Source organism: Strigops habroptila, chromosome 2 (genome assembly GCF_004027225.2).
Source record: "Strigops habroptila isolate Jane chromosome 2, bStrHab1.2.pri, whole genome shotgun sequence".
NCBI classification, from domain to species: domain Eukaryota; kingdom Metazoa; phylum Chordata; class Aves; order Psittaciformes; family Psittacidae; genus Strigops; species Strigops habroptila.
This window is the reverse complement of record NC_044278.2, coordinates 56859222-56871702: the sequence shown is the minus strand read 5'-3', so window position 1 is coordinate 56871702 and position 12481 is coordinate 56859222. Positions and strand designations below refer to the sequence as shown.

At 36.7% G+C, this 12481-nt stretch overlaps 1 protein-coding gene across 1 annotated transcript in view; it reads left to right on the top strand.

The window, feature by feature from the left end:
- VWA3B (von Willebrand factor A domain containing 3B) overlaps positions 1 to 12093 on the top strand; it is a 68518-nt gene extending 56425 nt beyond the window's left edge. The window contains exons 23-28 of the mRNA XM_030477523.1: positions 525 to 645; positions 1379 to 1503; positions 2672 to 2809; positions 3352 to 3449; positions 7017 to 7255; positions 11689 to 12093. Coding sequence (XP_030333383.1) covers positions 525 to 645; positions 1379 to 1503; positions 2672 to 2809; positions 3352 to 3449; positions 7017 to 7255; positions 11689 to 11927 — 960 coding nt within the window. The 3' untranslated portion in view covers positions 11928 to 12093. The remainder of the gene's footprint in view (positions 1 to 524; positions 646 to 1378; positions 1504 to 2671; positions 2810 to 3351; positions 3450 to 7016; positions 7256 to 11688) is intronic.
- Positions 12094 to 12481: the final 388 nt, after the last annotated feature.

Genomic DNA, 12481 nt, shown 5'->3' with positions numbered 1-12481 from the left:
AAGATTCATTTTTTTTTTTTAATTTTGATTCCATATTTGATTTTTTAATCAGCCATTCTGTACAGTGAGGTACTTTTAATGAAATTAAGATTACTATGAAGACTCACCTATCTACATAAAATTAAATGTGTATAGCACCTTCACTTATTCTGCCAAATCAGTTGATTTTTCTTTACCTCATCCTTGAAAAAGAATTGAATTTTTTTCTAGGAAAGTGGCAGCCAGAGCCATAATTCATCAAGGTAAATTTCTGCTTGAATGCTTGAAAATATAAGTATTGTTATGATCATGTAAAACAGGATTTTACAGTGAAAACTCTTGGGTGATCTTATCCATGAGTACCTTCTGTAGCATTGTTTCCTCTGCTTATAACTATCTTCAGTGTTTAAAATAATTCCAGTTTACTGTGAATTGTCTGCAGAGGTCATAATATTACATTGCCTAAATTTTTAGTTAATTCCAAAGGATAGATTGAGGCTGACTGACTTAACTGTTGTGGAAAAAATAATCGTATTAAATTACAGAGACTTGAAGAAGAAACTGTGAAGTCAAAATCTAAAAAACCCAAAAAAGGCCAAGTATTTGTGACTCATAAAAGCCAAAAGGTGATTGCAAGATCAGATGTCACAGGATTTTATTATCCAGGTATATATTTTTGTCCACTTTTTAAATATTGTTTAGAGTTTCTTAATTCTGATAAAACATTAGTTTTGCTCATAATTAGCTACTTCTACCTTAATCAAATTTAATATTACATGTGCATATACATGAAAAAAGAATGTATATCTTGTGTATGCACATATATACATTTATAAAAAGACATATTTTGTAAAGTTAGATGCGTTTATACAAGAAAAGTGCAGAAGGAAATCCTTTCAAATGAGTATCCAGGAGTATCAACCTATTCCCCTTTGATGTTTCCCTTAAATGTTTCTGTTGAGTGTTTGGGAAAAACAAGCTTTTGCATGTGTTCGAATAATTCACTAAATGCTTCTGCCTTTTTGTTGAGTTTTGAGTCAGAAAGATCAGTAGGTAAAATCATGTTGTTTTGTTTCATAAAAAAAATCTTGTGTGTGTGTTTTTATTTTTGTGTTACCTTTACTTGTATGTTTGTGGGTTTTTTTAATTACTTATTTTTAACTGTGGAAATAGTTTCATTATGTCAACTATCACCCACCAGATCAACTTACACATTTCAGTCCTGGGCTTGAAAATCATTCCTTGATTTACTTTTATGGCATTATTAAGAATGGTTACTAAGACTATTTTTTTCTTAGGTACAAATGTCCCTATTGCCCTGCCACAGCTTACCTTAGCTAAATGAAAATGAAGAGTGTATAGTATAGGTGCATTTGACCTCAATGATGTTGTTTTCTAGGAACTGTGATAAAGAATATCAGTTCTACCTGTGCACTTGTTGACTTAAACAATGGGGAGACCTGTGCTGTACCTGTGAAGTTCATTTTGCCTGTGGGAGGTGCTATGCCATGCCCATATTTGCAGGTGAAAAATCGTGGTTTTTTACAACAGCAAATACGCATGTTTAATTTTATTCATTTGGTCACACATAGAATAAAGGATAGATTTAAAAAAAAAAATCTTTTAAATACACCTATTTATTTTAAAGAAGAGTTTTTAGTGATAGTAATATCATGCTATTTTCAACATGCTATTTTTTGTTTGGAGCTTGTTTCCATTGTAATCCTAGTCCTTTGTTTATTAGAATTCTATATTATTTTCTTTATAAAAAATGAATATTTGCCTACCTATGGAAGAAAGGTGCACTTTTTACTAGCAGAATGATTGTTTCCTAGCACAGGGATTACAAATAAAGGAGAGCCTTTTATACACAATGTGATGCATAGCAGGATATAACCATTTGTTTTTCACAGCATATTTTAAATCCAGCAAACAAACTCATACTAAGGCAAATAACAGTAATGGAAAAAAATATCTTGTTCCATTTCTGGTTTTATTTAAAATTTATCAGCTGACTATCCATAATCACAGTTGTTTTTTCAGGTGATTCTGACTTTACATGAGGGAAGTGATAGATACAGAAAGGACACAGAATGGATACAGCTGTTTTGAATACAAGAAGTGTTTTTGTAACTCCTTTCTTACACCTAAAACTAGGGACATGCCTTTTTCTTCTGTTTGAAATGAAGGCAAATCCTGATCCAGAAGCTCGTGGTATTCTGTAAGGGGAACATCCAACTCTGGAAAAGATCTGCAGAATTTGATAGAAAATTGTGACTTCTATGTTCATTTTTTAAAATAATTTTTTATAGGTCAGTTATATACAGAGTTCTTTAAAATTCCCAAGGTTGGTTTAAAACCTCATTGAATATGTATAAATTTGCATAAAGTCCAAGGGAATTAAGAGTTGTAAGAGTTTCCTCATTCAGTTTGGCTTGCTTGTTGAGCCCTGGTACATTTAGTAGGGCTCTGTCATTCATTTTTGCTTTATGCTCTCTCCCTGATTCAGTGGAAATTGCGAGCGATTGGTACGTGCAAGGGCCAAGTTCTTGCCTTTGAAAGATCCATATTAAAGCATGGGAGCATGTTAGAATGATTATTCCTGTAAAAATATCTTCATATTCACCTTTTATGTCTTGTAAAACTCACAAGTTACGCAGTTCTTGCAAACTGATGCTTTCCTGATGTGCAGGTTGGAGACTATGTGTTTGCCAGAACTGGGACACAGACAGGAAATGAATATTATGTGCCTGCCATTGTCATAGCAACACCAAAGAGGATGGAAATAGGTGACAAACTCTACACAATTCTGATGTTCAACAACAGGAAAGTAAGCAAACCTAGAAGATTATACCAATTTGGCAATGATATTACCATTGTTCAATTTTTGATAAGGCAGATACAATTTTTCAGGCTAATGAACTCACTGTTTCAATCCCTATCTCCAGGTAGCCAAAGCAAATCAGATTTATGAGCTCAATCAGTGAAGAGCTCGTGTAATAGACATGAACCAAGCAATTCTGTCAGATAATTTCTTCTTAAATCATGCTCAGTTCTTTCCCCTATGATCCATTTGGTGGCTTTCACAAGCTCCATGCTGCTAAAATGAGAAACATACGGAGTTTTATCATGGTCACTATAGTCCTCAATTTATTTAATTGTTTGTTTGTTTGTTTGTTTGTTTGCAAGCCATCATGATAATTTTACTGCGTTTTTCATAGTGCAGAAATTGTACATTTGTACTTGAAACTTTTATCTTTATTTAGAGGCTGATTACACTTACACTAAAACTGCTGACTTTTTATACATACATCTCTCATTGTTTCTGAGATTTTGATTTTAATTAGGTGAATGTTGATTGTATTATTGCAGGAACACTGTGTAAGAAGTGGGCTTATTAAAATCAGCCAAATGAAGTATGCTTTTTCCTGCCGGTACATAAGAATGGTGCAGATGGTGGATTATATGATGTGAGTATGTTTGAATCTAAAAATATAAAAGTTATTTTGCGTGAATCCTAAATGTTGTACTTTGGGTTCAACTATGCTGTCAAGATTTCCATATGTAGTACTCTAACAACAGTTGTGAATAGGCTTGCTCTACGCATGCAACCAAGTGATTTGACCCACAAGTGTATGAAGCAGAAGACCATTAACTGTCCGTCCTACCATTTTATTATCTGGCAATTTATTGTCCTATTTTTATTTTGGAAACATTGGTGGGGTGAGATGGTTTGAAGCTTAGCCTCAGGAAGGTGTTAGAGGATTGTTGAAAGGTTGAAATGGGTTTTCTGTTTGTTGTAGACCTTATTTTTCTTTTAAAATATTTATTGTGATATAAAGCTGTGCATTGAAGTGCAAGTTGTTTCTAAGATACTGGATCTTCTAGTGGGCTTAAATCTGGGGAATGAGGGGGAGAGACCATGTAGGATGAATATGAGCTCCTACTAAAGTTGTGCAGAACTTACGCACAGCAGGAGTAACATTTTTCTGGTGTGAAGTGTGTGCTGAATGTGCAGTGGTTCGAAGTGCTTGTAGGTCATCTTGTATTAAGTTCTAGTTTAATCCATTTGAAATAGCATCGGATTGTTAATAACCTTCAGAGCACCAACAATCTCTGGTAGCTACAAACAAATCTTACAAAGTAGAAGAAGATCAGAACAGTCATATAGGGATATTTATCCACTATACATTTCCATCCTCCAGCAGTTTGTGATTCGAGGATTTTTCTGAAGTGGAATTAGGGTCTCTGCATTAAACAGCCTTGATAGACCTTTCTTCTATGAGTTTGTGCAGTTCCTTTTTTGAACCCATCCTTTATCGTCCATAGCCTCTTCCCTTAAGGAGCTGCACAGTTTCACATTTTGTGACATACACTTTTGTTTTAAGTCTTCCATCTGCTCTGACATCCCATAGGGATTCTAGACTGAAGGGTTTCCTCTTCCATGTATGTCAACATAGTTACGGGCACTGCTGCCAAAGAATTGTATAACCTCCATCATGGGAGATGTCTTCCCAAGAGGTTGCATGAAGAGGACAAATCCCATCTTCAAAGGCAATTTTAGAAGTTCTTCATTTTTTCAAATGTTCTAATATGATGAGCAGTGTGAAAGACTACATCTAAAAACAGTGGATGAGTGTACAAGTTGTGGGCTGATGTATGGATTCCTTGAGAATGATGGAATGAAAAAGCAACACTGATTCAAGCCCTGTTTCCCACACATTTTCTAGAAGTTATTCCAGTGCAGTTTGAAACTTGCTCTTCTGCCAGCTTGCAGCCATAGCACATAAACAAATGAATATCTCCAATACCAAAATGAGTTTGAAATTACTGAGCAGATTTCCATACCTGAAAATACAACAACGCCTTTTTCCAGACCAGATCACCTGCATGGTAGTAGGTAGCCTCTTTTCACTGAAGAGTAAGCCTGAACACCATGGTTTCCTGCTTAATACAATCAGCTGAAAAGAGGCAGGTATATAATTGAGTTGAGTCCCAGCAAAATCAGTAGAAGTATTTCCCTTCCACTGAGTTGCATTATATTCTAAATGAGGTACCTTATTAAGAAAAGATGCAACTAAATGCATAAACAATAAAAGTGGATTCCATTCTACATGCTTTTTTTCATGACTGAGTGCTTTAATATAAAATTTGATATTCATTCTCCAAACAGTCTTTATTGGCAAGCTGGCTTTCCTTTGTTATGTGCAAATTATGAGAAAATTGAGTTATTCATTGGCAAACAGAGGAATTCTTTGGAGAACTGACTGAAATGAATGCATGAAATCTTTGCAAAAAGAAATAAATGTAGTCATTAGATCTACATTTTAGATGAAGTGATATCAAATCTGGCAGATCTCTGGGTCAAATAGTATATGAAACTGCATATTCAAGTTATATTAATTATGAATTTCTATATAGTGTTTCCAGCTAGTAAACTCCGATTTGGTTGTAAATGCATTGGCCAGTTTGTATAGCAGATGACTGAAACACAATTAGTGAAATCTAAGTAAAATATTCTGAACTATATTGTTGCCACAACACAAAATAATGGACTCTCAGTTAAGGTGTTCATTTTATCCCCTGTAAATCAAACTAAACCAGTTTTTAGCATGACCTGGAATAAAACATAAATTTTTCAATCATAGTCTTTGAGCACACCCATATCTTAAGATTGTTCTAAGGTCTGAAGTTTTTACTACCTTGTTCCTGTTTTTTTCTTGCAGCACTCATAGATTTGAGAAACAAACTGCCGTATTTGAAATGACAATGTTTTTACTGCAAAATGTCTGGTTTTGAGGATAGCACTATTCAGATTGTCCTCAAATTACCCCATTAAAGGAACATGAGAAGTGCCTCCAAACAATATTATTTTAAATAGTACTGCTTACATCTGATTACTAGTGTTTTAAAGACACCAAGGCCCAGATACACAGAGGGACATTGTGGGACTCAGAGCTGTAATACTTTGAGCATTTGGAAGCTCTGAGAGTGGAATTTGGGTGCTTTGGCTCCATGGATGTATACTATATGTCAAGATTTATAGTGCAGAGTGCAGTGAAATGTGTAAAATGGCTAATGATGAAGAGAGCTGAGCATCTGAAACCCAGACTCTTTTAACTTACTCACTTACATCCCTGAACTGCACATATTTGAGCCTTTGGGATTTCCAGGGTCCTCTGTTGGCATTGGATAACCTACATACATACTAATTTTTAGCATATAAGCAACATAGACCTTACCCACAGGTATTCGGATGAAGTGCATTGGTGTGCCAATAAAAACCTCAATAACAACTACTGATCCGCAACATTCTGCAATTTGCTGCCAGAATCACGGCACCTTCTTTTGCACATTTGCAACTTTATCATCTACGTCAATATATTTATTTCCATCTTTTTCTACATCATGTGTCATGTCCGGTGCTGCTGAATTTTTAGTCTCTTCCAAGAACTAATGGTAGAAGCCTGGTACTGTTGAGCTTTTATAGTTTAGAATCTTTGAAGTTTCCTGCTTCTTGGATCTATAACTCTTTACAGTAAATTGCTGTGTAAGATTTGAGAACACAGTCCCTGACAATGTGCTTACTAATACAGAATATTTGCCTTTTGCTTTTTGCTAGCATCTGTTTAGGGAAGTTTTCTGCAGTCACAATGGAAAGAAATAATTATGGCAGAAAAAGCATTCTGCAAATGTAACTGACAAATTAAATATGCAAAGTAAAACACTACATGCTCTTGGCCTACACCATTAAAGACAATTATTCCCCAAATTCTTTTTGGAGTCATAAGAGGTAGACAGAACTAAGGTTCAGGCTCAGTTTTAGGCTATTCTTTACTTATTTTATAAATAAAAGGGAAACTGAATTTCAAGATATTTATAGCCATGTCAACTGGTCAAGAGTGTGATAAGTCCTTCACTTGTCAGTACTGTGAGATGTGGGAAAAGGTGAAATCTGTGTCATGTAAAGAAGAATTTAAAATAGTGTAAGATATGTGTGCTTTTACCTTAGTGAATTTAGTTGTCTGATTTTCTAGCCTGGACAGAGAGACCACAAAGCCCTATCCTCACTCATCTGTGGAAGATGAAGGAGGAGAAGAAGCAAAGAAAAGTATTGTGAAAGAAGATAAGAGAAAAAAGAAAAAGAGGAGACCAGTAGAAAAAAGAGATCCCTGGGAGAAGATGTCAGACTCTGATGACCTTTTGTTTGTCTCCAGAAGGGAAGTAAAGCAGAGAGGAAGAAATTCACTGCCTAGAAATGAGGAAGAATTTAGAGGTAAAGAAGTAGCTATGGAAAATTATAAATATTAGGGATTAAACAGATCTGATGGCCCCTTAGTTAATCCCCACACAAGGAACCTGGTTTCTCCATTTCTGGGTGCTAGGCCAGTATGCTTTGCTGTGTCCTATGTGATGAGTTTCTTTCACCTCCTTTGGAAATCATTCTTCACACTGATGGTTCTCAGCATGTGTTTCCACAGCAAATGAAGAACTGAATAAAGCATGTTCCAGAAGATGCTGCCTTAATTTTCCTAACATTTGTAGTAGCAATGAATATGCAATAATACCAACCTTAGTACCTGCTTGTAAGCAGAGTATATATTTCAGTGCCTCTACTGTTTGATACTTGTTAGAATAATGTTATATCTATATTGCAGCCATTAAATTATTGCATATGGAGCTCAGTGCTTCAGAGGGTAAATTGATTTTAGTGTCTAAGCTAGCTCAAATAAAGCTGACATCTGCATCTATACTTCCTGTCACTCTGCAGTAGAGACCTGGGCTAGTGGAGGTATGCCATTACATGCCACAGTCAGCTCTTCATTTTAGATATCCTATTCTCATGCACTGGAAAGATAAGACGATTTTTATCGATACATACTAGTTATACCTTCTTGTATTATTTTAAATGTTTACAACATCCTCATTATTTATTTACTTCAAGAAGTAGTGGATCATTCACTCAATCATCAGGTTGTCAGTCAACTTGGCTCCTCTGAACTTTCTTCTGTATACTCACTCATGTTTTATACCTGAAGGAGGCCTACGAGAAATCCAACCCTAACCATTCTATGATTCTATAATTCTATGATTCTATGATTTTAAAGATTGTCTGCAAATTCCATTTACATTGCTTATAGTGAGTATTATGATGCCACTGCATTTTAGGAGTGGCCTGGTCAGAATTGTATGAGAGCGGAGGTGCTGAGTTTGTCCTGCAGCTGTGTGAGAGACCATGGCTTCCCACAGGCAGGGCTGCTTCACTGGAAATGCTCAGTTATCCCAGACTCCTCCCTCTTGGATATCTTGGATATCTGAGATGCAGATGCTGAGTAAACGGGAAATAATGCTAATGTGATCAGCAAATCCTGTTACTGATTCCATGCAGGCTGAAGGAAAGATTAAACGAGAGCAGTGGCTATGTACTTTAATCATGCCTAGGCTTACCAAGTAATCTCATAGTACTCCATCAAACCTCTAACAAGACTTTAAGGTATGCAGGTCAGACATTCTAAAAAGAGTGCCCTGTCCTCATCTCATGTTTTTTTTGGTTTGCTTAAATATATATTTATTTACATATCTTTCTGTTTTTTATAAGAAGGGAGGCAGTCAGACTGCTGATGAAGATGTTAAGTAAGACTAGATGGTCGTCCTCACAGCGTTTCATCAGATATATCTTTATCCAATCTCTGTATATGATGGTGTATTTACCCTCTTCAGGTGTAGGTATTTGTCCCATTTTCAAACAATGCTAATGATTTCATAGCATTTTGTGTATATAATTTTATAAACCATATCAAATGTGTTACTTGGCCCCTGACATACACATCTATTTTAACTGTGTTAATACTGGATTTCATTTTAAAGAGTGAAAAGAATAGAGAAAACAAATTTGCCTAGCATTGTTTCTTCCTTCTGCCCAAGGCTCAGGTCTGATTGGGTTAATTATCTGATTGAGTTGTGTTTTGTAACTACTCCATGTGTTAATCAATACTTCCTCCTACGGTTTTGTTGACTTCATGTGTACATTCATCTGTTATATGAGGAAGTAGGTTCTCAAACTTGAATGAGCATTGTCCAAGATAGAGATGGATTTTTGTGCTCTCCAAGATAACATGGATTCAGATACATGGCTCTTACATGGGTGGTTGATGTAGCCTTGTATTTCCATGAAGCCTCATATTTCCACAGAGCTGTGGGGCCTGTGTGAACTAATGGAGCATTTGGAATGTTTGTGGTTTGGTTTGTGCTCGGCTAAAGTTTTCCTGATTGTTAGGAAGAATCAGCAACTCATTTCTATTGTTCCCACTCAGGGAAACAAGGGAAGTGAATAAAGATTAAGTAATTGTGTTAGTTATTTAGTGTATATTAGCTTCATTATTGAGTTGATGTGTAATTTTGTCTTAGTTATTCCAGAACTATTATATTTAAAACAATATGATTTTAATGTGTATGCTTGCTGCTCTTATTTTGTCAGCTCCGTATGTTTATAAAAGAGTGAATGAAGTCCTGGCAAATTCCCACTGACTGTTACTGAGCTAAATGATTCTTTGTCTAGGTGACTCAAATAATACTGTTTGATTGAACAAGATCACAAATACTCAAGTCCATAATTGTTTATTGCAATAATTGCTTTTATAGATACTTTAAAAAACACATATTTGTTTCTATAGAAAAATTATTCTTCCTGTCTTCCTAGTCTTCTCTGTTCTGTGATGCCTAAAATCAATGTTCATTTCACATGATTTCCTTGTCGATTTTCCAAAATGGTGATCTAGTGAAAACCTAAATCAGAAAACAGTTCAGAGTGAAGTACAGGCAATACACAGCAATCGACTGTGTTGCCTGATGCATTAGCAAATCATAGCTTACGGAACCCCAGTCTCCTTTTAAATTTATAATGAGATGTGACTTGAAGCAATTACACTGATAATTACTGTAACTGCCAATATGGGATCGGTGGAAGACCTTTGAAAATGATAATTTTCTGTCCTTTTCTGTGGCAAATCTAGTCCCTCTGAATTGGGTTCAAGAGTGTAGCAGCTGTGGCACCTGGCGGTCTAGTGGATTGGCTGGATTTCCCACAGTAGGAGTTCACATTTTTAGCACCCACTTGTTTTCCATTGTCATTTTCCAGATAGTTCATTCAGCATTTGGAGAAGGCTCTCATAATGAAGCAGTATTCCCATCTGTTGGTCATGGCTTGTTTAATAAGCAGTTGATGTCAATTCAGCAATGCTTGCATCTGTTACTTACTGCAGCTGTGTGTTGTTGAGGGCTCCCCAACAGCCTCCAGATTTAGCTTTTGTTTGTCTCTTGATACCGTGTTACAACTTGGCCAAAGCGACTCTTCTGTCAGGGTTGTTCACTCATCGAAAAAAAAGTATGTTAAACTTTCCCTCTCTTTCCCCATAAAGAATGAAACATGGAGACATGTGAGAGAAGAAAGTGCTGTTCCAGTGGTGTAGGAGGCCTGTGTTGGGGTATCTGAGGGCAGAGAGAAAGTGAAATCCTCTCCAGATTCAGGGAGCAAGACCAGAATGGTTTCTTTCAACATCTTGGGAAAGTACACAGAGGGCATGTGCACTGCCTAAAGAAAATAAACAGTGTGAATTGCGTGTGGTCGGGAGCACTCATTTAACAATGCATCTTCCATTTTATTCAGGGTAGCAGTATGGCCACAATACCTTTCAGTGTTTTAGTCTGGTGATGTTTTTGTACTTCAGACAGATACTGTCAGCTTATATGATACTGCCAAGAAATTTCCTGACCCTCACACAGATGAACTCTGGATTCCTGTCTCTTAGGGTGCCCAAGAAGAATCAGAACATTCCTTTTGTGTATCTAAGCGCTGATGTTGTGCACTTAGAAGGCAATTTTTAAAGGCATGCTTTTGATTTTTAAACCCTCAGCTTCAGAGTTTTCATTGGTAGCTGTGGGTGATCACCATTCCTGACACTAACCATACTCAAATCTCGTACTCTCTATGTACTCAGTCTGTGCTGTTGTTCCTTCTCTGCCCTGCATATCTCATCTTTAGCCTTCAGATGCCTCCCACAGTTTTGTCTTCTACTGCACAAGTGTTTCTTACATAATCCTTTAAAACCAAAAAATCCCCCCTTAAGAAATATTTGAAACAAAATAGAGTATATGGTTTTTTTGCTTTGTTTCTTCCTATTTTATTCTCTTTCATTTTTCCTCCAGCTTCCAATCTTTTGCCATCCATTCATTATGATTGTCATCTTTTTGTGCCAGGAAGGTGCCTAGTACTTGGTGGTCTCATTTGATATGATTGTAAAAACTGACTTTTCAGCGACACGGTATTGTTAATAGCAAACCAGAGAAGATAAGCATGGTTCTACAGGGTCAGACAAAGGTCCACGTGACCCAGACCCTGTCCCCTGCAGTGGCTGGAAGGTGATTCCTAAGGAAGAGTAAGAACAAAAGCTGGCATGCGAATAATAAAAGCTATGAGCTTAGAAAGTAAGAATACCTGAAAAGCAGAGTAGTTTGAACTTGTGAGGATGAAAGCATAAAGGAAAGCAGTGAAAAGCCTCTATACAGGACTAGTGCTGTTACCATAGGCATGAAGTCATTTGTTGCATGATGAATTTCAGGGTGTGTGTTGGGGGGGCTGTTGAACTGTTATATCCAAGCTCATGGTGGGTCAATATTTTCTCTCACTAAAGAGTACCTGCTCTCTCCTAGCATCTTCATTCTCCACTTCATCATCCTGGAGTTCATCAAGGCGTCAAACTCAGCAGTCACAGAGTGCTTCAACTCCCAGCTCACCAACGCATCCCTGTTGCTTGCACAGTCCTGAAGCAGAAAATTCTCTGGAACCTAGTAAAAGCAACATCACCAGAGTTATTAGAGTCAACATCGAGCAGCAAGGATTGGCAAGACAGCCTCAGAACCACTACACAGAGCAAATGAGGCCCTGTTAAGGGTGCATTATGGAGGAGCTTGTGAGGAATGGATGAGGCTGCAGATAGGAAAGATTTTTAGCACCTATAACTGTGAAATTTTATTACTTGAATCAAAAATAAATTGACTAGTTAAATTATTTATTATTTTGCAGACTTACTTTGGAGGTATTAAAGAGAAACAGTGTCAGAGCTTCAGCTGTGCTGCTGAAAATTGTCAATATGAGAAGAGAGAATGGTAAATTTTATTTGTCAGAGTATTGTTTGTTTGCAGTAGACATGTTTGATTTATTTACTGTGGGTCTTTCTCACAAAATGCTTTTTTCCAAAACTCCTTTTTCACAGACTCGGTCTGCAAGGCATGTGGGAAGACCTGCTGTAGGGAGCTTACTCAGTTTTCCACTGGTGCTGACTTTTACATGTATTTGTTCTAAAGCTTTTCCACTCACGCAGGATGTCCCATGAGAACACAGATGAGGTGTTTTGCCCTTGATGACTAACCTCTTGGTAACAGAGACTTAGAACAAGGGCTGAATTCTTCTCTATGATGTATGATATAAAGCCAGTGCTACACT